The 23,167-nt window shown below is 38.4% G+C and overlaps 2 protein-coding genes across 2 annotated transcripts; one reads left to right on the top strand and one right to left on the bottom strand.

Moving 5' to 3' along the window:
- The first annotated feature begins 226 nt into the window (after window positions 1-226).
- LOC138967767 (transmembrane protein 208-like) lies at window positions 227-10,171 on the top strand. The gene is made up of 6 exons (XM_070340426.1): window positions 227-300; window positions 771-866; window positions 2,418-2,477; window positions 4,488-4,621; window positions 7,236-7,320; window positions 9,802-10,171. The coding sequence occupies exons 1-6, from the start codon at window positions 295-297 to the stop codon at window positions 9,940-9,942; spliced, it is 522 nt and encodes a 173-aa protein (XP_070196527.1). The 5' UTR covers window positions 227-294; the 3' UTR covers window positions 9,943-10,171.
- Window positions 10,172-10,337: 166 nt separating this feature from the next.
- On the bottom strand, window positions 10,338-22,403 carry LOC138967785 (uncharacterized). Its single transcript, XM_070340443.1, has 4 exons — window positions 22,302-22,403; window positions 20,039-20,091; window positions 18,340-18,487; window positions 10,338-17,836 (listed from the first exon to the last, which is right to left on the bottom strand). Exons 2-4 carry the CDS (start codon window positions 20,053-20,055, stop codon window positions 17,486-17,488), a joined length of 516 nt encoding a protein of 171 aa, XP_070196544.1. The 5' UTR covers window positions 20,056-20,091; window positions 22,302-22,403; the 3' UTR covers window positions 10,338-17,485.
- Between the last annotated feature and the right edge of the window lie 764 nt (window positions 22,404-23,167).

The raw sequence follows: 23,167 nt of genomic DNA on the forward strand, positions 1-23,167 counted from the left end.
GACAGACAGACACACAATTAAAGTCTGTTGGACCCTAGTACTGCGTACTCGGGGATGAAATTCATCTCCGAGTTCTCCCAACTGCCATGACTGCTAGCTGAGCCCAACCTGCGGCTATGAGCGAAGTGCGGCTTGGTTCAGCGAATGTGGTGCCCGCGAAAGTTTGTCGCAGTTATGAAGCAATGAATACAGACGACGCAAGGGAGACTACTCCAGATTATTACTGCACTTCCGGGTGAAGCGTCTCACGTTGGCATCTTACAGTTACAGCACAGCTGTTTTAATTTCGCCAAAATGCCGGTACGTTTTCCTGTTTGTTCTCGGTGTACATGATAATTTAATCGAGCAGATTAAGAGTGTTCGAGATTTGTTGCTGATTTGTATCCTGATTTAAAACGGGGACCACTAATCGTGCAAGAACGAGATGATCACAAATGACAAAGTCAAAGGGTTTCATTTTCAACTTTCAGATCAGCGATGTCGATGATAACAATTTGCCTAAATAAGTAAATCATCCTTTCGTGGTTGCGATACTAGACAACTGGATACCGACAGTTGTTTACAGCTCGACTCAAAAACTGTAGAGGTAATACTGAAAATCAGGCTAGCGAATTTTGATGCAAAGGTACATCATGATAATGATATACAACACCTGGGACTGGAGGGTACACGGGACATATTTTGTCTGCACCCTCATGGCTCATCTAATCTTTAGAAGTTTTAGCTTGCACTGACAGTTGTTTCCATGCCTTATTTTCTCTTACTTTCAGCCCAAAGGGAAACAGGGCACGAGGGGTCAGAAGCTGATTGTGGAGGAGAACAAGACAACGCTTGTCTTCTACAAGTACATCCTGCTGGCCGCCAATGTAAGTACAGTCGAACCTGTCTTAAGAGACCACCCAAGGGACTGAGCCTTTAGACAGGTGGCCTTTTTAGACAGATTCGCCATATGGCAAACACCCATCTTCCCGGAAACACTTGAACGTATGTCACACGTCACTCACACACGCAAACCTCCCACTGCACAGAAAAACATCCTTGTACTAAACTAGATTTTATATGATCTCACTCAAACAGATGACGTCTACCCATTAAATCACAACTCACATTTCTAATCGGCACATGAACAAATAAACAAAACGGACAAAAGAATGAACGAGAACGCAAGCACTGAAGCAGAAAAAGTTTTCTTTATTCAGCATATCCAACCATCGCCGTCTGTATAAGTTCGTTTTCCTTTTTTCTTTATCTTTTTTTTTATCCTCAGGGCAGGTATCGGCTTGGTTTCGATGCAAGCGCAGTTACAAGATTTTTGACATCCTCTCATTAGTCCTCCGAACAATTGCTGTTTACTGAGGGTGGACAGGGGAGTTGTAACCTTTTGTTGAACCGAATCAGGAGTTCCGGTTGCAAACAATGGATCAAGTTTGCTTCACAGCCTTTGTCAAAGAGAACCGCAACTCTCTTTCACAGGCCAGCGATTCACTGCCTCTGTCGTCCACTGGCTAAGTACTTAGTCACAGTTGTTGCTCCACTGTTCTCTTGTTCAGCCATGGGCAGAGGGGGATGGGGGAGGACTGTCAAGCCTCAATGAGATCAGGTCAGACCATGTTCTGCCCTGATGTGAAGTGGGTTTGTTTGGGAAAAGACGTCAGGTGGTCTCCCACGACAGGTTGAAACTGTGTTTTGGAACCAAAATTTGGTGGTCTTTAGTCTCGACAGGCAGGTGGTCTTTTTAAACAGGTCATTTATATAGTAAAAACCCTTGGGGATCCTGTGGGATGGTCTCCTTAGACAGGTGCATGGTCTCAAGGGCAGGTTTGACTGTACAATATAAATATATAGTTTGACTGTACCATGAAAGCAATGCAGAAACTGATGTGTCTTTACCATGTACCCTGGCGTATTCCCCCTCCCTTTTTCTTAAGTTCTTCTACGCATCTCAGGTCTTGTACCTGTCACTCGATTGTTAGCTTTCTTTGCTTTAATTCAGTATTAACTCATTGTCTCCCAGGTACGGATATATATCACTCATATGGCTCTATCTGACCAGGTACGGATATATCGCTCAGACTGTTAGCTTCAGTTGCTTTCTGTAACGTCCATCCAACGCCTGCACTCCAGCTACACAGTTACTACAATTCTGAGTGATCTGCTGCAGTACAGCTGGTCTCGGCTAAAAATAAATTGGTCAACATAGGTGGTGTAGAAAGTGTTTACTCAATGCTCTGATCAACTGCCTTCTGTTGGACACCCCACCCACCTGCACCCATGTGATCGACTGACTAAGATTAGTAAGAATAATGACAGCTGCTAAAATTAAGAAGGAAAATAACACAGGCACAGTGAGGGCAGAGGGGCGAGTTGTACTTGTTTCATTTTTTATTTCAATTCTTGTTTCTTTGTTTTGTCAACAGGGCGTCTTCTTCAGTGTGTATTTCCTGTTTTTCTGGGAGCAGTTTACAAAACTTCCCATTGTAAGTACATACATGTACTTGTACAACAAATATTGATGGTAACTATGCAAGCATGTTCTGTTGTAACAAAGGTTGATTAAGAAGGGATATGTATATATATATATATATATATATATAAATACTTTTGGTAGATAGCAAACTTTGCTTTGTAGTATGCACAGGCCACGTGAGAAAATTTTATCACAAGAACTGCACTTTTTGACTCACATGCGAAGCAAAAGTGAGTCTATGTACTCACCCGAGTCGTCCGTCCGTCCGTCCCCCCCGTCCGGCCGGCCGTCCGGAAAACTTTAACGTTGGATATTTCTTGGACACTATTCAGTCTATCAGTACCAAATTTGGCAAGATGGTGTATGATGACAAGGCCCCAAAAAACATACATAGCATCTTGACCTTGCTTCAAGGTCAAGGTCGCAGGGGCCATAAATGTTGTCTAAAAAACAGCTATTTTTCACATTTTTCCCATTTTCTCTGAAGTTTTTGAGATTGAATACCTCACCTATATATGATATATAGGGCAAAGTAAGCCCCATCTTTTGATACCAGTTTGGTTTACCTTGCTTCAAGGTCAAGGTCACAGGAGCTCTTCAAAGTTGGATTGTATACATATTTTGAAGTGACCTTGACCCTGAACTATGGAAGATAACTGTTTCAAACTTAAAAATTATGTGGGGCACATGTTATGCTTTCATCATGAGACACATTTGGTCACATATGATCAAGGTCAAGGTCACTTTGACCCTTATGAAATGTGACCAAAATAAGGTAGTGAACCACTAAAAGTGACCATATCTCATGGTAGAAAGAGCCAATAAGCACCATTGTACTTCCTATGTCTTGAATTAACAGCTTTGTGTTGCATGACCTTGGATGACCTTGACCTTGGGTCAAGGTCACATGTATTTTGGTAGGAAAAATGTGTAAAGCAGTTCTTAGTGTATGATGTCATTGCTAGGTTTAGCTGAAGGTCAAGTTCATGTAAAGGTCAAGGTCAAGCATGTGAGTCGTATGGGCTTTGCCCTTCTTGTTTCTCTGTGTACTACTTTCATGCTGAGTGTAACACAAACACACACACACAAAGGTATGTTTCTGGGATGTTTAATTGACAGCATGAAACATTAATTCACATTTAAAAAATAAAAATGTTAGACTTAACAGAGAAATGTTGTTGCCCATGTATGCAAAGCAAATAATTAGGCAGATGGCTGAGCTCAGCCCCAAACTTTGTGTATTCATTTTCATAACATTGATGAACTGGTTGCCTGGTTTTCTGTGTATTGAGGGGGTTTACTGAGAACATTAAAGTGTTTTTTATCATATCAGTCTTACACTATCAGTCGACCTTGTGGTTAAGTTACGGTCAATTTTGTGATTTGTAGACTTAAAGGTAAGGCCACAGTACTCCTCTTGAAAATAATTTGACTGTCCAGGTAAGATCAAGCCAGGTGTTACATGGGAAAAGAGCACCCCTCCTCTTGGACACATGTATTCTAAAAATCAGCTGCCTAGGATGTCTTTTAATTCCTAAAAAAACAAACCTCACTCTGTACAGGAAGAAGTCAGGATATTGATTTTAAGTACATGTACAGTGGAACCCCCCTTTTACGACCTCCAAAAAGCTGGAAAAAACAGGTCTTAAAAAGGAGGGAGTCTTAAATTGGGGGTAAATATACAGAGAATATGAATAGGAAATCTGAAAAACTAAGGTCTCAAAAGGGAGGAAGTCTTAAATTGGGGGGTCTTAAAAGGGGGGTTCCACTGTATCTGTCCTAGTGGAGGGATCTCTTTATCACAAGTTCAGGTGATAGGGATATCTGAAGGCACATATTATTTTTATGTAATTTTAAATGGTCCGTTTTTATTCGTTTTCAAAACACTTTTGCAATTGAAAGGATATGGAACAATTTCACTGGGAAAAAAACAAAAACAATTTACATACATACTTGTATACATGTATTTCTTGTAAATAAGAAATGTTATAGAAAATGAAAGGCTTTGTTTTGATCACAGGTAATGACAATGATGGCACTGTCACTGACGCTGGGCAGTTACAAGTTTATGTCCAGCATGGCACGCGCAACATACAACCAGGGGACACTGGTTGACAGTGGTGTGGATTTGAACATGGAGGCTGGCATGGCAGAGTGAGTTTTGTGTTATTTTTTCTGAAATTATCTCCCTTTTCTCACCCGCAAGCACTGATCTAAACATAATCAGGCATGAAAATTCTCCGTATTTTCCGTATTTTCCGTATTTTTGAAAAAAATAAACCGTATTTTTTTTTTATTTCCGTATTTTTCCTTTTTTTTTTTTTTTTTTTTAAATTTTTTTTTTTTTTTTCTTTTTTTTTTTTTTTCCTAGTCACAGTTATAGTAAAATAGTTTTGGGGCCATGTTTGAATCCAATTTTAAGGCTCAGATAGCCCCAGATTGCACCAAATTGCACCCTTGAAAAAAAAAATTTCCGGGGGAGCATGCCCCCGGACCCCCCTAGAAGTCTTGGCGCTTCGCGCCTGCGAAACTTGGCGCTACGCGCCTGCAAAACTTGGCGCTACGCGCCTTCGAATTTTTTTTTCAGTATTTTTTTTTTTTTCAGTTTTCATGCCTGATAATGGATAGCGCATCCCTTCTTATTGGCTATCACAACGTTGACTTCAACATATCCACCATCTTGGGACACCGTTCGATACCGCGACGCTAGGTCGACAGCGTAAAATTGCACCTATTGAGAAACCAAATTGGTTCCATTTCCTTAATCACAAACTGCGAAAACATAAGAGGGATGCAGATCACATAGATCTATGAACCTGTTTCAATCAGCGATGCTACTAGTATTCAAGGGAGAGAAGACTCTCAAAACTACAATTATTTCCCTTTGACCATGTTTGTCAGTGTTGTGGGGTATAGTAAGATGACACTGACAGCACTCAGGTTACGCTGTTTCATTGGCTGTGCGCTTTCCATTATTTTTAGATCGGTGCCCGCAAGGGTTTATTTTGTTCTGGTTTTTTTTCTCCTGAAATTCTCTCCCTTATTTCACTCGCAAGGGTTAGTTTTGTTCTTTGAGACTTTTTATAGTACTGAGTTTGTTCTTCTAATGTTGTTTAATTATTATCAAAATGTAAGTGAACACTGGCTTCTGAGTTACACTACAGTGGTACCCCCCTTTGAGCACCTCCATAAATCTGATAAATTCAGAAAGTCTTAAAATTTTTACACAGGTAATGAACAGAAAATATGAAAGAAGCAATGTCTTATGAAAAGGGAGGTGGGGTGGGTGTCTTAAAAGAGGGGTTCCACTGTACACATTTCTTCTTCTGTGTTTCTAAGCTCTATACTCTCAAAGTCACCTCATGGTGAGAGTTTTGCATGCTGCACGTACTGTTCTGCCGGCATATCAGCTTCTTTTTTACATTATTTTAGTCAAGTTTTGACTAAATGTTTTAACGTAGAGGGGGGAATCGAGACGAGGGTCGTGGTGTGTGTAGTCTATGTATGTGTGTGTGTGTGTGTGTGTGTGTGTGTGTGTGTGTGTGTGTGTAGAGCGATTCAGAGTAAACTACTGGACCGATCTTTATGACATTTTTCATGAGAGTTCCTGGGTATGATATCCCCAGACGTTTTTTTCAATTTTTTTTATAAATGTCTTTGATGACGTCATATCCGGCATTTTGTCAAAGTTGAGGCGGCACTGTCACACCCTCATTTTTCAATCAAATTGATTGAAATTTTGGCCAAGCAATCTTCGACGAAGGCCGGACTTTGGGATTGCATTTCAGCTTGGAGGCTTAAAAATTAATTAATGACTTTGGTCATTAAAAATCTGAAAATTGTAATTAAAATTATTTTTTATAAAACGATTCAAAATTACGTTTATCGTATTCTTCATCATTTTCTGATTCCAAAAACATATAAATATGTTTTATTCGGATTAAAAACAAGCTCTGAAAATTAAAAATATAAAAATTATGATTAAAATTAAATTTCCAAAATCGATTTAAAAACAATTTCATCTTATTCCTTGTCGGTTCCTGATTCCAAAAACATATAGATATGATATGTTTGGATGAAAAACACGTTCAGAGAGTTAAAAAGAATAGAGATATAGAAAAGCGTGCTATCCTCCTCAGCGCAACCGCTACCGCGCTTTTCTGGATTGTTAATTTCACTGCCTTTGCCACGAGCGGTGGACAGACGATGCTACGAGTGTACGGTCTTGCGGAAAAAATGCAATGCGTTCAGTTTCATTCTGTGAGTTCGACTGAGCTTGACTAAATGTTGTATTTTCGCCTTACGCAACTTGTTTTTAAGTTGTGTCCGGTTTTTTTGGTCACAAATTTAAATGTTGTAATGAAGGGGTGTTCCCAAACTTAGAGGACGATAGGTCAGTTAGAACCTAATTGAAAATATGTATAGGTCGAAATGTCCTGGGGGGAAAAATGTTCGGTCAGAAAATCTTTATTTCAAAATTATTAGACAGTCAACCTACGAGGGGTCTGAACAATGGTTCCAATCAAAGTAATATGCATCACTGACGGAAGACCAAGGCCTGAGAAAAATGGTTTCGGTATCAATGTACATGTCTGTTGATAAAGCTGAAACAGATATTTAAATCTCATGACAGCAGTCATTTAATTTAATTCTTATGCATGCACGTTTGCATAAATCTAATTTTTTCTTCTTTGTCATTGCTGCTAGATCTACTTCTCTTCTCTCCATTATTTTTTAGTGTTTTATTGTTGCTCTTGGTCTGTTTCAGGCATTTGAAAGACATTGTTCTCCTGACATCTGCTGTACAGACTCTCAGCCTTATTTCAAACTACTTTTGGTTCCTTTTGTTATTGGTAAGTAAAAACAGATATTAATGATTTTGATGTAAAGCCAATCTCTTTAACTGAGGGTAAGTGGAATAGGTTAATTTTTATTAGCACTCAACCTAATACATTTAATCTTGGCTTGTTACTTCAAGTTGTTTCAACTGACTTGTATCCAAGCAACAATAGTGAACTCATGATTACCGTACATGTACAAAGGCTACAACAAATTAGTCACAGTGACATCTTGATGTTTTTAAATGAACACTACAATAATCAAGCAATAGAGAATGTTTTCATAAAGACAAGGAATAACAGTATAATATGAAGAATTAGACTTTGTTACAGTATTTTGAAAAAATCAACCATACCCTCATCTGCATTTAAAGCTCCAGAAGCATTCAGTTAATTCCATTTTGTTCTTTCTCAGATAATTTGTATCACAAGCAAGTTGAGAAACGTAGCTTGAAAGGATCACTATTACTTTGTTTTGCTTTTGGATAGCTCCTCGTACGGGTTTTTCCATGTCTATTATAAGAGCGAGGTCGAGCATGCTGGCATATCTAAGGCCAAAAAAAACAAGTCGCGTAAGGCGAAAATACAATATTTAGTCAAGTAGCTGTCGAACTCACAGAATGAAACTGAACGCAATGCCATTTTTCAGCAAGACCGTATACTCGTAGCATCGTCAGTCCACCGCTCATGGCAAAGGCAGTGAAATTGACAAGAAGAGCGGGGTAGTAGTTGCGCTAAGAAGGATAGCACGCTTTTCTGTACCTCTCTTTGTTTTAACTTTCTGAGCGTGTTTTTAATCCAAACATATCATATCTATATGTTTTTGGAATCAGGAACCGACAAGGAATAAGATGAAAGTGTTTTTAAATTGATTTGGACAATTTAATTTTGATAATAATTTTTATATATTTAATTTTCAGAGCTTGTTTTTAATCCGAATATAACATATTTATATGTTTTTGGAATCAGCAAATGATGGAGAATAAGATAAACGTAAATTTGGATCGTTTTATAAATTTTTATTTTTTTTTACAATTTTCAGATTTTTAATGACCAAAGTCATTAATTAATTTTTAAGCCACCAAGCTGAAATGCAATACCGAAGTCCGGGCTTCGTCGAAGATTACTTGACCAAAATTTCAACCAATTTGGTTGAAAAATGAGGGCGTGACAGTGCCGCCTCAACTTTCACGAAAAGCCGGATATGACGTCATCAAAGACATTTATCAAAAAAATGAAAAAAACGTATGGGGATTTCATACCCAGGAACTCTCATGTCAAATTTCATAAAGATCGGTCCAGTAGTTTAGTCTGAATCGCTCTACACACACACACAGACAGACAGACAGACAGACACACGCACATACACCACGACCCTCGTTTCGATTCCCCCTCGATGTTAAAATATTTAGTCAAAACTTGACTAAATATAAAAATAGGTCTGTTTACGGTAACATAGGCCCAAAAAATAGGGTCGTTAGGTCGGGATTTTTTTATTTTTTTCTTCCAAAAAAACATATTTTTACGTTATTTTGCAAAAAAAACCAAAAGATTTTTTTTTTTCTCCCCCAAATGCCAAAAAAAAGTCTAGGGTCGCGCGAAAAAGATAGGGTCGGTCGGGTTACCGTAAACAGACCTTTTTTTTTTTTGGCCTAACCAGCAATATGGCCATGTTTACCATGGAGGCCATTCAGTGTGTGATTCAGATGACTAACACTGCAATTTCTCAGCTCTCTTGAAAATAATAGACGATTTTCGAAAATAACTCTGTCTGGATTTTCAGCAGTCTGGAAGAGAAAGAGCCCCTTTACCTCCGACACGCTTTTTACAACATCTGTAGCATGTTCCACGCTTCCGATCGGCAGTTTTTCCTGGGATCGGGGCAAGTAATTAACTCTGATGTGTATGTTATGCAGCGCGCTCACAATATGATACCCTTTCCTTTCAGCATTCAAGAGTTCAACTGAGTTCACAATTAGTGTGCGGAAATGTTCGCTGGCATGTAAGGATCACCTCACTATGTGTTTTGATCAAGGTCACATGAGTTTGGCTTGAGGTCAGGTGCGTTTAGGAAAACACATGTGGTTAGCGAACACTTCCAGCAAGCCACCAGGGGCAATTCTTGGCTCCGATGATATTTTTGAAAGAAAATGGTACATGAATCATATTTATACACATCATAGTTAGTTGTTCGTCCAGATCGCAGGTTAAAGCCGATCGAAAGCGTGGAACATGCTCCGGATAATGTGAAAATCGTGTCTGAGGTAAAGGCGCTCTTACTCTACCAGACCGTTGAAAATCCTGACAAATTATTTCCGGAAAACGTCTATTCTGGCTTGATCTACACGATATGGGCTGTTCAACATGCAGATCGAGGGCGGCAACTTTCCAAGAGCCTGCATCAACATGAAGAATAGAAAGGTTCACTTGCTTGTTTTTCTATACATGTATATGCTTTTCTTTGTGTTTTACTTGTACTTTGTTTTTGTTTTTCAGGCCCCACTCAGAGCCTTTTACATGCTGTGGGTGAACATTTTAGGGCCGTGGTTCTTTGCCGAGGCCCCTCAGGAAAATCCAGCGGAGGATAAGAAGGCAAAAAAGATGGAGAGAAAAATGAAAAGACTTCAACAACGATGAAATGTGTAGTTTGAACATGTTTTAAGGTGTGAAGTGATAGTCGTTGATTGATTCATTGGTTTTTTTGGTTTTTTTAGTGGGTGTGGCAAGCATCATCCTTAAACTGAACCTTTATTTTTTCTCTTTTTTTTTTACTTCTAATGTTGATATTGTATGTGTATTTGTTTTATAATTTGAATGGACTGGGTGCAGTTGTTTCTGATTTATGTAAGAAAGAATGCAAGTAACATTTCTTCTTGTTTTGTGTGTGTTGGGTGTGTTTGCCTGTCTGCGGTGCACGTTTCTTTTCTGGTATCAGCTAGTTAAGCAGGGAATCTTTCCAGTGATAACCAACATCGACAGTGGACTTTCATTTCACACAAGGACGGAATTAAAACAATAACAAAACACACAAGTCAGTACTGAAAATTTGTATTCAGGATTAAAGTATTTATAAAGGCATGTAAGATAATTATTGTATTTTCCTATATGATTTGATGTGCTTGATTTGAAATATTCACTAAACAATTTAGATTAAGGCACAGTGCTCTGCGTTTTAATTTTTAAACCAAGATATAAAGAAAACAATCAATTCCAATCCAGTTAACATTATTATCTCAAGCACGAGAATATACTCAGTTTAAAAAAAAAAATCTCTGAAAATTCTAAATACATGTAATAGTTAAATCATTACACATTAGACACATAATGTGGGGAAATGCAAAGTATTCCACCAAAGTATTTTATATGCTATGACATAATTTTAAAAATCTCTTGAAACTGACAAATACCACCTTTCTTTCTTTATTTGGTGTTTAACGTCATTTTCAACCACGAAGGTTATATCGCGACGGGGAGAGGGGATAGAGCCACTTGTCAATTGTTTCTTGTTCACAAAAGCACTAATCAAAAATTTGCTCCAGAGGCTTGCAACGTAGTACAATATATTACCTTACTGGGAGAATGCAAGTTTCCAGTACAACAAATACCACCTAAATGAAGCGACTATACATACACGATGTTCTTCACAAGAACAAATTCAAAAAGAGACAGTACTTGATTATAATAAACAACTTAAAATTCATGAGCAATCCAAGAGTTATACCCAGTATCCAAATATCCGCAGAAGAAAATCCTGTTGAAATGATCACTATGCACTATTATAAATGTACTGCGCATTTGATTTTCCATTCAATGCATTCAGTTACCTTAAAATAATCGAAAACGGTCAGGTGATATAGTGCTACTAAAAATTGCCAGATTAATGAATCTTGCACTAATATTTGGACAACAAAATGTTGCAACAAACAGCAACTATGACAACAATATAGCAACTACAACATCAACAAGTCTGTTAGGACGCAACAACTTTAAGTCAAATAAAGCTTAAACAGAATATTAAAAACTTCTTCAGGAAAAAATCACAGATTTATACAAAAAAAAGGACTGTATTTTAAATAAATTCTAACCCACATCCTTAGTTCTGTCAGGTACACGCAGAATTCAAGGTAACCCATTTTAAAACCCATTTTCACACAATAAACTACAAAAGCAAACAAGTAACAAAATAAAAGACAGTAGTCCAAAACATATAGATGTACATGTGATTTTTTTGCATCTTGCATTGAATGCAGCACCAAACAATTTAGAAAGTAACATACACAGACATTAATATTATTATGCTTGAATCACAACTGCACGACAAACCATAAACTTCCAAGAGGGTTTATTTTTAAGTCAAATCAAATTTACAAATCAACACTCTCACAGAAATAACATTTTGGTGGACCCACTTGCTGAACCTTTCTGAGAAAAAAAAAACTTCTAAGAATTTCTTACTGGCATTGTTCAGCGTTTCATGCAGTAAAGAGAGTAGCGAGAAAACTGAAGTAGAACGGTAATTGTAAACAACAACAAACAAGTCGCGTAAGGCGAAAATACAATATTTAGTCAAGTAGCTGTCGAACTCACAGAATGAAACTGAACGCAATGCCATTTTTCAGCAAGACCGTATACTCGTAGCATCGTCAGTCCACCGCTCATGGCAAAGGCAGTGAAATTGACAAGAAGAGCGGGGTAGTAGTTGCGCTAAGAAGGATAGCACGCTTTTCTGTACCTCTCTTTGTTTTAACTTTCTGAGCGTGTTTTTAATCGAAACATATCATATCTATATGTTTTTGGAATCAGGAACCGACAAGGAATAAGATGAAAGTGTTTTTAAATTGATTTGGACAATTTAATTTTGATAATAATTTTTATATATTTAATTTTCAGAGCTTGTTTTTAATCCGAATATAACATATTTATATGTTTTTGGAATCAGCAAATGATGGAGAATAAGATAAACGTAAATTTGGATCGTTTTATAATTATTTTTTTTTTTTAACAATTTTCAGATTTTTAATGACCAAAGTCATTAATTAATTTTTAAGCCACCAAGCTGAAATGCAATACCGAAGTCCGGGCTTCGTCGAAGATTACTTGACCAAAATTTCAACCAATTTGGTTGAAAAATGAGGGCGTGACAGTGCCGCCTCAACTTTCACGAAAAGCCGGATATGACGTCATCAAAGACATTTATCAAAAAAATGAAAAAAACGTATGGGGATTTCATACCCAGGAACTCTCATGTCAAATTTCATAAAGATCGGTCCAGTAGTTTAGTCTGAATCGCTCTACACACACACACAGACACACACACGCACATACACCACGACCCTCGTTTCGATTCCCCCTCGATGTTAAAATATTTAGTCAAAACTTGACTAAATATAAAAAGAATCAAAAGAAACTGGTGTGACATGCATCCTGATAAAAACATCTGATCATTAGGAACATCTCATCAACGGAACCTACATGTAAACTTATAAGGTACGTGAATTAAATGTAGACATTTTTCCATGCTATACTGGAGGTTCTGGAGAGAACGGCAGGTGTGAACCTGGTCATTGTGTTCCACGTCAAACACCAAGAAAGATAAGAATATACTCCCCTTTGGTATTGTGATCACGAAATAACTGTTTATTTTGTCTGGCAGTAAATGCTTGATGCAGTAAACACAAACTTTCTTCAGTTTAAATGTATCAGCTGTCACTGTGGACCAAAAATAGGGCTATATTAACAGGAATTAATGTCAAGAAAATTTCCCAACCTGCAGATATGGAAGTCTACCGGGACTAACTCAGAGCACCAAATAGTTGATGCTGTTATCAACACATATATATACCGATATGAGGCTACTAGTGCTGTAACTTCATACACTCCTATTACTATCCTTGCAGGACTAACAGTGACCTGAATCCATGTCTCTCACTTAACTAGCGACCCACATAACGTTGCAACAAATTAGAGTTAAACCAATACATCTTTTATCTTTTAGATTAGTTTTAAAACTGGAAATTTTAAAATTGATGCTCTTCCAAAGCAGTACATACTCTCTAACTGCATTGTCATTTCTTTGCAAGTCAAATATGCATCAAAACTGTGAGTTAAATTCGTTCAGCAAGATGTTAATTACGGAAGATTTGAGAAATGAAATGGTGAAGAGTACATGTAATTTTAAGCCTCCTTACGAGACATGCAACATTACAATTCTTCCTCTCATAAATTGTGCGCAGTTTATATCATTAATTAAGTGTCTGCAGTAGCTTTTTTTTTGTCTCAAGATCTATTCACGCTAAATATAGTTTCCACAACAAAGCAAGCTTTGAAATCACAAGTATACAATATTTCAAGCACGCGAGAATTATTGTTAAATTAATATATACCGGTATGTCTGTATATATGCAAGCTTTGTTGAAGTACGTTCACAACCAATTTTTTTAATTTTTGTTTCATTTTAATTTTGCCATGCACATCATTGTGGGGCTTTTAATCCATGAACATGTATCCCTCAATACATAATTCATAATCAATGAATTTAAAAATAAACAAATTAAAATTAAAAAAAATCCTTCTGATTTTTTTTTAGTAGGATATTCAGTGAACACAGAATGGGGACACATACAGCACAATAGTGAACTTTGTTGACAATGACAGCGGACATGATGATGAGTCACCAGGTGTATTATCTCAGTTACGAAATGGGACATTAACTTCAGCTGTATGTACATTAGTCCACAAACACACTCTTTCTCACCCTTTCTGTCGATCTCTCTCTCACCATCCCCATCCACCACCCCTATCTCTCGACTCTCGCCCCTGCCCCAGTAACGATGTTCAGAATGTATGTGGTGTTTGGAATGTTTAAAAGGGATGAGCACAGTATTAACAGATATATGTCCATATACATGCGACACCCTCACAGCAGCAGTGAAGCGAAACAACATGGCTGGTATAGGGGGAAGTTGAGGTTGGAAATTATGCATGAATGCACTCAGACCTATTGCTATCCCCTCATCAATGTACACATTTGCATTGATGCAAGTCATGGAGCACGTACATTTGCAGTGCATTTAGTTTAAAAAGTCCTGAGCCTTGCTTACTCTATTTATCGGTTCACAGTTAGCTTCCAATTGACACAGTAACAACACTTCAGAGATTAAGTGGCAAGGCTTATCAGTGTCACACGGATCAAACAACACTTGGTCACTATGTGTTGAACGCACACAGACAATACAAGACAGTGGGCCACGTATCAACAAGTAACCTTGACTATCTACTTGAGTTGATCATTAAAAACAAGGGAAACAGACTCCTCTGCCTAACTGGTTAAAACATCTTTCATTCTGGAAATGCAGATAGATGTGTATGTACATTAAGTGCAGTAATTTTATTTACACAGTTGACAGGAATTATTAAATTATTACAGGTACTGTCTAGAACTCTCAATGCCACATGTTTTACTCTGAGGGGGCCCGGTAGCTCAGTTGGTAGAGCACTGGACTTGTGATCGGAAGGTCGCAGGATCGAATTCGGGCCGGGACGGACACGGGTCAACTTTATGTGCAGACCCAGAGACGGAAGCCATGTCCCACCCCCGTGTCATCACAATGGCACGTAAAAGACCTTGGTCATTCTGCCATAAGTGCAGGTGGCTGAATACACCTAAACACGCAGACACCTGGGTAGCGCGACTCCGTTGCTGCTAGCTTTCCACTGGGAGGAAGCGACCCGAATTTCCCAGCGATGGGACAATAAAGTAATGAAAATGAAAATGAAAAGAAAATGAAATGAAAATGAAAATAAATGAACTATCTAGTAATTGTTTTGCATAAAAAGATAGATTGTTCAAAGGCCAAAACAGATATGTATCGATTGAACTATGGATTTCCCTTCTTTGAGCCATATGACGTCAGAGGCCGACAAAACTTCATATTTAGGTGGCCAGCCGAGACTACAAAATAGTGCATGTTTGTGTCCGTTCAATCGTAAAAACTAAAAGAAATTCTAACCAAAATCGATCGATACATAAATGTTATTTGTATTTTGACCAAAATATGACATTTGACACAGACCTCGACAGTCATTGTTCACCTCAACCGCTAGCGCAGTCTCGGAGGAACACTGATGGTCTCGATCTGTGTAAAATGTCATATTTTGGTCAAAAATACAAATACCTCCATTTTAAGACTCCCTCCTTTTTAAGACTTGATTATATTGATTTGTGAAGGTCTTACAAGGGGGGGTTCCACTGTAGAAGGGTTTGGAGGCTGCCTGTCCTCAGTGTTCTTCTTCTCTGGAAATATTATATACAAGTCTTAAAAAGGAGGGAGTCTTAAAATGGAGGTAAATTTACAGAGGTTCGGAACAACTGAAAAAGCAAGGTCTTAAAATGGAGGAATTGTCTTAAGTTGGGGGATCTTAAAATGGGGGTTCTACTGTACCAGCTACTTCATGGTGAAGAACTCAAGGTCAGCGGTGTGCAAAATTTGGCCTATAAAACTCAAGCGTTCTGATATTTCACTTATGAGGCTAGGTCAGCTTAGCTAGATCACAGGGGTGGGTTGCATGAGACGACTTAAGCTGGGCGGAAATGTGCTCAAAGTTGAGATGGTTGACTTTACGCCAAAAGCGCGAAAACCGGGGTGCATGAGCGGTCTTACGTTCGTTGAGCACAGCGTTTCTTGCTTAACTTTGAGCCTTCTCCCCCCCCAGCCTTAATGCTGAGCTTGGCAGAGATAACAGACTTAACCAGCCAGTTGCCGCTTGCAAGATGATTTTTTAAAACCTTTTATCTATGGTGCTATAATAGGTCGCACCAACGCGACGGAGTTAGACAACTTTCTTGTTTACTTCATCTGTGCCCGGCAACCAAAAGGTTTTTGTTTTTGTTTTCTTTAGGGTGAAATCATTTTTTATTTTTTTATTTGTTGAAATATGTATTTATGTATTTATTTATTCAATCATTAATATATTTATATTTTGTTGTCTTTTTTTTGTTAGAAATCATCTTTTGTTACCTAATGCTGTCTCTAAGTGTTTTATTATTTGATTTTTAAAATTTTATTTATTTAATCTTATTTATTTTTTAATCTCACATTATATGACTTTGGTTTCTTTTCCTTCTATTTTGTTTTTACTTCATTTTTTATTTTGATATAATTCGTGTTTTTTTGTAATAGACGATGTTCGGAAATAACTTTTGCTGCGGAAAAAAAGAGGGCAAACAAACCCGCGTGACAAAATAGGCCAATGACTAGCAAGCGGCGTGTTGCTACACGTTGTCGCGAGCACATGTAAGACACGCAACTCAATAGTGATTGGCCTATTTTGTCACGCGGGTTTGTTTGCCCTCCTTTTTCCGCAGCAAAATTTATTTTCAGAATTCGTCTATTACTGTATTTTTATCTTCTTTTTTTTAAAACTTTTTAAATTTTTGGTCGATGTTTACCTTTTCAGTAGAGAGCGATTCAAGATCAAGAAGACAATCTTTATTTTTCTTCTACTCGATCCAACATGCACAATGCACAAAATAGTACTGTAACGCCGTACGCTCTACTTTGTACTACACACGGCATCTCCTGTGTTGGCATGAGCGCGCGCTTCCTGTGCATGCTTGAATGTGCCCAGATGCCGCAGAGTACATTATTGTGTTACAGACGGTCTCTGATGCGCCCTTTTCCCGCGAACCTACTAGACTGCAGTTTGCATTGGCTGTTGCTGACCACATTTCCCGTGACGTCATGGAATCTCCCACTAACGCTCTAAGTAGGTCGACAACGTCGACTTGCCCTCTTTCTCTGTTGAGTCGGCCCTTAAGACGGCTCATGCACCCCGACTTCGTTTCGTGCTTTGCGGATTCTTAACAGAGCAAGCTTTAGAGTAAAGTCGAACCGTTTGAGCTTGGAATTTGAGTTCTCTCATGCAACCCATCCCAGAATCTTAATGCAGTTTACACTTTGCTTTCCTAGCATAAAGCAATTTCATGATGTTCCCTTTATAAATTTCCAAATACATATCAATGTAAGTTTACTGAAAGAAGATCACAAAATTGTAAGAAAACAAACACAAAAAATCATTGTTCTTAAAAAGGCCATTGATGTTCACCTAAATGATATGCATATCAAAATCTTTCAAGGACTTTTCATTTAAAGGCTTTCCCTATCAAAACAGCGTACTTCCCCTACTGAGGAGGGGCAGATGGGCTTTGAGCATAAGGTATGCTTTGCATGGGAACAGTTGGGTTTTGGGAGCTAGGCGCAGAATGCAAAGGAGGTGAAAAGGACTGTGTCTGTGAAGGATATCCGACAAACTGCTCGGGGTATCCACCGGCAGGGGCTGGTCCGCTGTAGGCTGCTGCAGGTGGAGCGGTGTGTCCGCTGGCAACAGGATGGGTAGAGACAGGAGGGGATGCACCTTCAACCTGACTGTATGGAGGGGGAAGGGGTACGCCCTCATCCTTGACAACCTCAGAGTAAGGTGGAGGTCCCGTCATTGACACTGGCTCTGCATGACGGATGATTGCTGACCGATCCTGCAATGCGGTATATAAACAGTATAAGAGTACTGTAAAAATATCTCTTCAGTTGAGGAAAATAGCAAGTTTGATGAACATTTGATAAAGAACTTACCTAAACTGGTTGCTGTTGTGTTTTATTTCTTTTTTGAAAATACATGTAGTAAGTGTCTACTGCTTTACATCTTTTAGACAGCTGTTGAATTACTGCACATAGGCAATTTCCATATATAATGTGCGAATCCTTAATTTAATTCTCAAATGTTTAGTGTTCTTAGTATGTCTTGCTAGGCTAAGTTCTATTTAATCAGCTATAGAAATCTCCTTAATAAATAAATAAATAAATAAATGGCAAATACTTTCATTGTACATAAAGCCAAACTTCTCAGCTGTTCAATTAAAGAGAACAGCAAAGAAATAGGCAAAAACATGTGAATGCAGTTGAAGGTTGCACTTGAAACAGAATGCATTCCTTTTATTTCACAAGGATTTTATTCCTTTTGTTTTGCACGAATACTCACATTATAACCTTGGGGTCTTCTACCAGGAGGACGTGCTTCCACAATGATGATACGTCGTGCATTTTGCATCTGTCTTACACGCTGGGCGCGAACGTAGAAGTAAAATGTCCAGAAGAGGATCTTCAGCACGATGATGACTATGATAATGCTGTGAACAAAAGAGAGGTAAAATGTGAAGTCTTCCGCTAAGAACAGGCATGGGAATTGAAATAAGAAAAAAAGGCTGAAAATATTTAAGTAATATAGCAAAGTCGACGGTGCGAAGCGCCTAGCCTTACTAGGGGGGTTCAGGGGCATGCCCCCCCCCCCCCCCCCCTGGAATTTTGTCTCTCCAAAGAACCCAAATGGTGCAATTTGGTGTCATCTGAGCTCCAAGTTTGCCATTAAATTCAGTTTTTAGAACCATTTTTGCCTCCCCCATTTATTTTTTTCGGCGGATACTTTTGCTTTTTTGGCGGAACAAACACAAATTTGGGCGGAAATTTGCCTTTCGGCGGACAATTCCCATGTAAGAAGCAAAGAGATGTGTTAACTGTAAGTTTGGATTGAACAACTGTCAAAGGCAATCATCATTCCTCAGATTGTTTTTTCAAGTATGGTTTGCGTTTAATTATGTCTGAAAAATACCAAAATTTAAGATTCAACTGTTTACCTACATTGTTTATGGCCTGTCATGAGAGGTGTATTTTGGTAAAAAAAAAAAAAAGATCGAGACAACAGAAGTTGTCCTTTATTGTCTTCTCTTCAGATACCACTGCATACCATTCACACACAAAAAGCAGCCTGCTGTATGTATGAGTTGGTTCAAATTGTAATCCATTGTAATTGATGAAGATAATAATTTCCCTCTGCATGTTGGTTAATCTGTTGGCTGGTCATAATAAATTATTGTGGTTGATCATAATTTTTTTTTAGTATCTCTCTCCACACACACACACACACCATGAGGCACATACACATACTCATACAGACATGGTCACGTGGCACACACCCACTCACGTACACACATACTCTCTCTCTCTAGACGTTTTCCAAAAATAGCTGTGTCAGGATTTTTGCAATCTGGTACAGTAAGACTAAGAGCTCCTTTTACTTGGATAACCTTTTTAAAACAAGACGGAGCATGTCTCACGCTTCTGATGTGCTCTTTCTACGATCAAGACGAACAAGTCATTCTGATGTGTATGTTGTGCAGCGCGCACTTGGTTAGTATGATACCCTTTTCTTTAGAAAATGTAGATGAAAATCGGAGCCACGTTTTGCTACCAATAATGGCTTGTTGATCACTGGAAGTGATCGCTAAACACGTGTGTTTTCCTAAACTCACGGACCTCAAGCCAAACACATGTGACCTCAATCAAATCACATAGTGAGCGATCACTTTGTGCCAGAGATAACTTTCGCAACATATCATGAACTCCGATTAACTTGTGAATGCCGATTTTCAAACAAAAGGGGTATCTATCATATTGTGCGCGAGGTGCATAACATACACATCAGAGTTAATTGTTCATCCCGATCGCAGGATAAAGCTGATTGGAAGCGTGGTAGTGGTACCTGCTGTATCTAATTTTTAAAAGCTTATGTCCAAGAAAAAGAGACTCTCTCAGACCGCTGAAAATCCTGACAGAATCATTTCCGAACATCATCTATTCTCTCTCTCTTTATTTCTATCTCTCTCAAATGTAATTATACTCACAAAAAGTAGTACTCCATGGTTCAGAACTCTGTGTCACTTGATATTTTGATAACCTGAAAAAAAGGAAAAGATGACAAGGGTTTGAAAAACAAACAAAAACTAACCAACCAAGAAACTCGAGAAAATCAAGAAATTAGTGTATCGCGAAAATCAAGAAATCTTACCTGTCGTCCAAAAATGTAATGGGGGTATATATAGTAACAAAACACAACAAAATTCGATGTCTTAGCATTTTAACTAATATCTTCTGAAAAAGAACAGCTGTCATTTAAAAATTAAATGCACTAGTAAGATATTCTATAACAGTATAAGCCGTGCATACACTGCATTTGCTACCATGAAAATACAAGCATATATATATATACATGTATAAATTGTACATTTGTTTGCAAAATTTGTGAGCACACTTTTAATGACCGCCGTCTACTTTAAGAATTAAGCCTGGGAGAGTGACACCACTTTTTGAACACTTAAATTGATGCAAACAACACAGCATTCAGTGTTAAATAAACAAGTTCTTCAGCTTAGATATATCCCAGCATGCTAGGAGCTTGCTTTTACAGTGGACAGGAGAAATCCCTTCAGAGAGTTATATATATATCTACTCAAAATACTGAGATTCAGAAACCATGTGTTGGTCGCTTAACCGTTATGACTCTGATTCTGAACAAAAGTTTAAACCTGCTCATGGTTATAACTTATTGCTTAATTGTTCAAAAGACTATTTGTTTTGCTGAATCTGGCCTAGTCACTGGGTTTGCTGGTATGATCACTGGCACACAATAGTGATTTTTGTTACTCTTGGTGCGGCAACTTCTGCAGCTCAAACTGCAAGCACATACATGTGTGTATGTGTGTGTGCATGTGTGTGTGTGTGTGATCTTCAACAGCTTATATGATTTTATTGTAATGTAACTTGCGATATCTGTGAGAAATACACACAATTCTTTTATAATTAAAAAAGGTTGATGACTGGAATAGCCTGGACTATGTGTATTCATGTATATATATTATATATTACCTGCTATTCAGACTTGGTCGTGTGACAGACGTTTTCTTCCAGTTCCACACAAGATTACGTTGATTGTCTAACGAAGCCGTCAGACTGAGTTAGACATCAGCTAATCGAGTGTGGAAAAAAACTATCATACGACCAAGTCTGAATAGCATTTATGTCTCACAGCTTCAACAGAGGAGAGAACAAACACGTTTTGTGTACTCACGCTTAAAAAAGCTAAACACAAGAGCAGCCATTGTGGAGAGATCTCCTTTTTTTACGGAAGTGACCGAACAACTATGAATGACGTCTCGGAATGCGTGAATGACGTCACAGTCACCGTCACAGTCTGTATCTTTTATAGCATCGTCTTTTTGTGTCTGCATGCGCGAAATGAATGTTTGTTCTTTTCGGTATGTTTGTCATCTTTGTACACAACTCTGTCCTTTTAAATTTAGACGTACAGGCCTCATGAGCGAGCCACTTTCCAAGGGCAGCCACATTTGCGTAAGGAAACAGTACTGTCGTCTGGGATGCCGTTTTTAGTATTCTCAGCGTTGAAGAATTTGTAAAGAGAATTAAGAAACGATAACACCAGGAGAAAGGAATGTCGTGTGTGCATTTTGGGGCTTTTGAAGGGACGATTTCGAGTTTGAATCCGTTCTTGCCATGCTCCAAAGCGTGTAACATACAATCTAAGAATCTTGCACAAGTTTGCTTTGGTAGTGGCAAAAAAGGAAAGCGTGTGACATTTAATCATATTAAATCCCTCTGAAGTCTGCATGAACACTGGATCATCACCGTGCACCGGTCCACTGTTGCCATTCGATCATCATACATATATCATCATATTATATATACGGCCTGTAGGCTAGATATGCGCCTTTTGCCTGCTAGGTGATATCAGTAGATGGTTTGTGTGTGGTTTATTACCTTTTCTTTTTCTTTGTTTTTCTTTGTTGGTGTTCAGCGTTCATATTTGGCATGATTTCTTTTTTAATTTACATCATCAGACAAAGGAAACGCAGACGATCGTGACAGTCTGTACTGAAATGAACCCGATGCACACCAACAGTTCAACAACAACCTGCTACCATGCCAGTGTGCAACAACATGTCGACCAACATCAAAACAAATCCGGTTCAACTTTCGAGGTTCTTGATAAGTTCAATAAGAATTGTGGACGGACGGATCTTTACCATAATACAGGAGACATGAACAAATGGTTACACATCATTTACCAGGAAAAAAAAGATTTAAGATTACCTTGTTTGCAAGACTTTGGAAACTGAAAACTGGAGCAACCTTCCGACTTCGACGAACTTCCTGGACTTTCAAGGGGAATAACTATGCTCCATTGTGGGCATTTCCAAGCTAATTTTAGAACAGCACTGTCATGCGGTACTTCTTGTCTCCGAAATCCCCCGAAAACCTCGAAAACCTTATCAGAACTTAAAAAAAATCGTCCTTAGATCGTATTCTGTTACATATTTGTTTGAAATCTTGACTTATATCTGCAACTTTTACCGTTCATGGCTTTATGCTCGTGTTTGTGCGAGGATTTACGAAAGAGCGAAAGCACTAATCACATTACGTCATCAATACTTGTGCTTTCGAGTAACAAGAGTTACCTCCCTTGCATTGACATGGTTGCATCGACTTCGTCGAAAATCCGGCCTTAACACAAAAATAAAGGTGCATGTAGCATATGAAGCAGGCATAACTTCTCACAGGCATGTCTAATACTTCACTTTGAAGATTTAGATTTAGATTTAGTTCGTTTAGATCGGGTTTTGGGGGTTTTGGAGGTTTTCGGAGGTTTTTGGAGACAAGTAGTACCGGTCCGACTAAACTACGCGCCAGCACGCGCTAGCACGCGCCAGCACGCGCTAGCACGCGCCAGCTTGAACCATAGCACTTATATACTTTATTTTTATATTTCTAGTTAGTTCATCGTCCATTCTCACATAATACAAAATTTCAAACTTCAATGATAAAAAATACGGAAGTTATGACGAGTTTAAGGAGAGCTAATGCACTACTCTCAAATCCGACGATTGTCGGACATGGAGCCACGGCCTTAGCTAGGATAGCTCTCCTATAACGCGTCTTAGCTATCGTAAATTTTATCA

This window comes from Littorina saxatilis, linkage group LG1, assembly GCF_037325665.1.
Source record: "Littorina saxatilis isolate snail1 linkage group LG1, US_GU_Lsax_2.0, whole genome shotgun sequence".
NCBI classification, from domain to species: Eukaryota; Metazoa; Mollusca; class Gastropoda; order Littorinimorpha; family Littorinidae; genus Littorina; species Littorina saxatilis.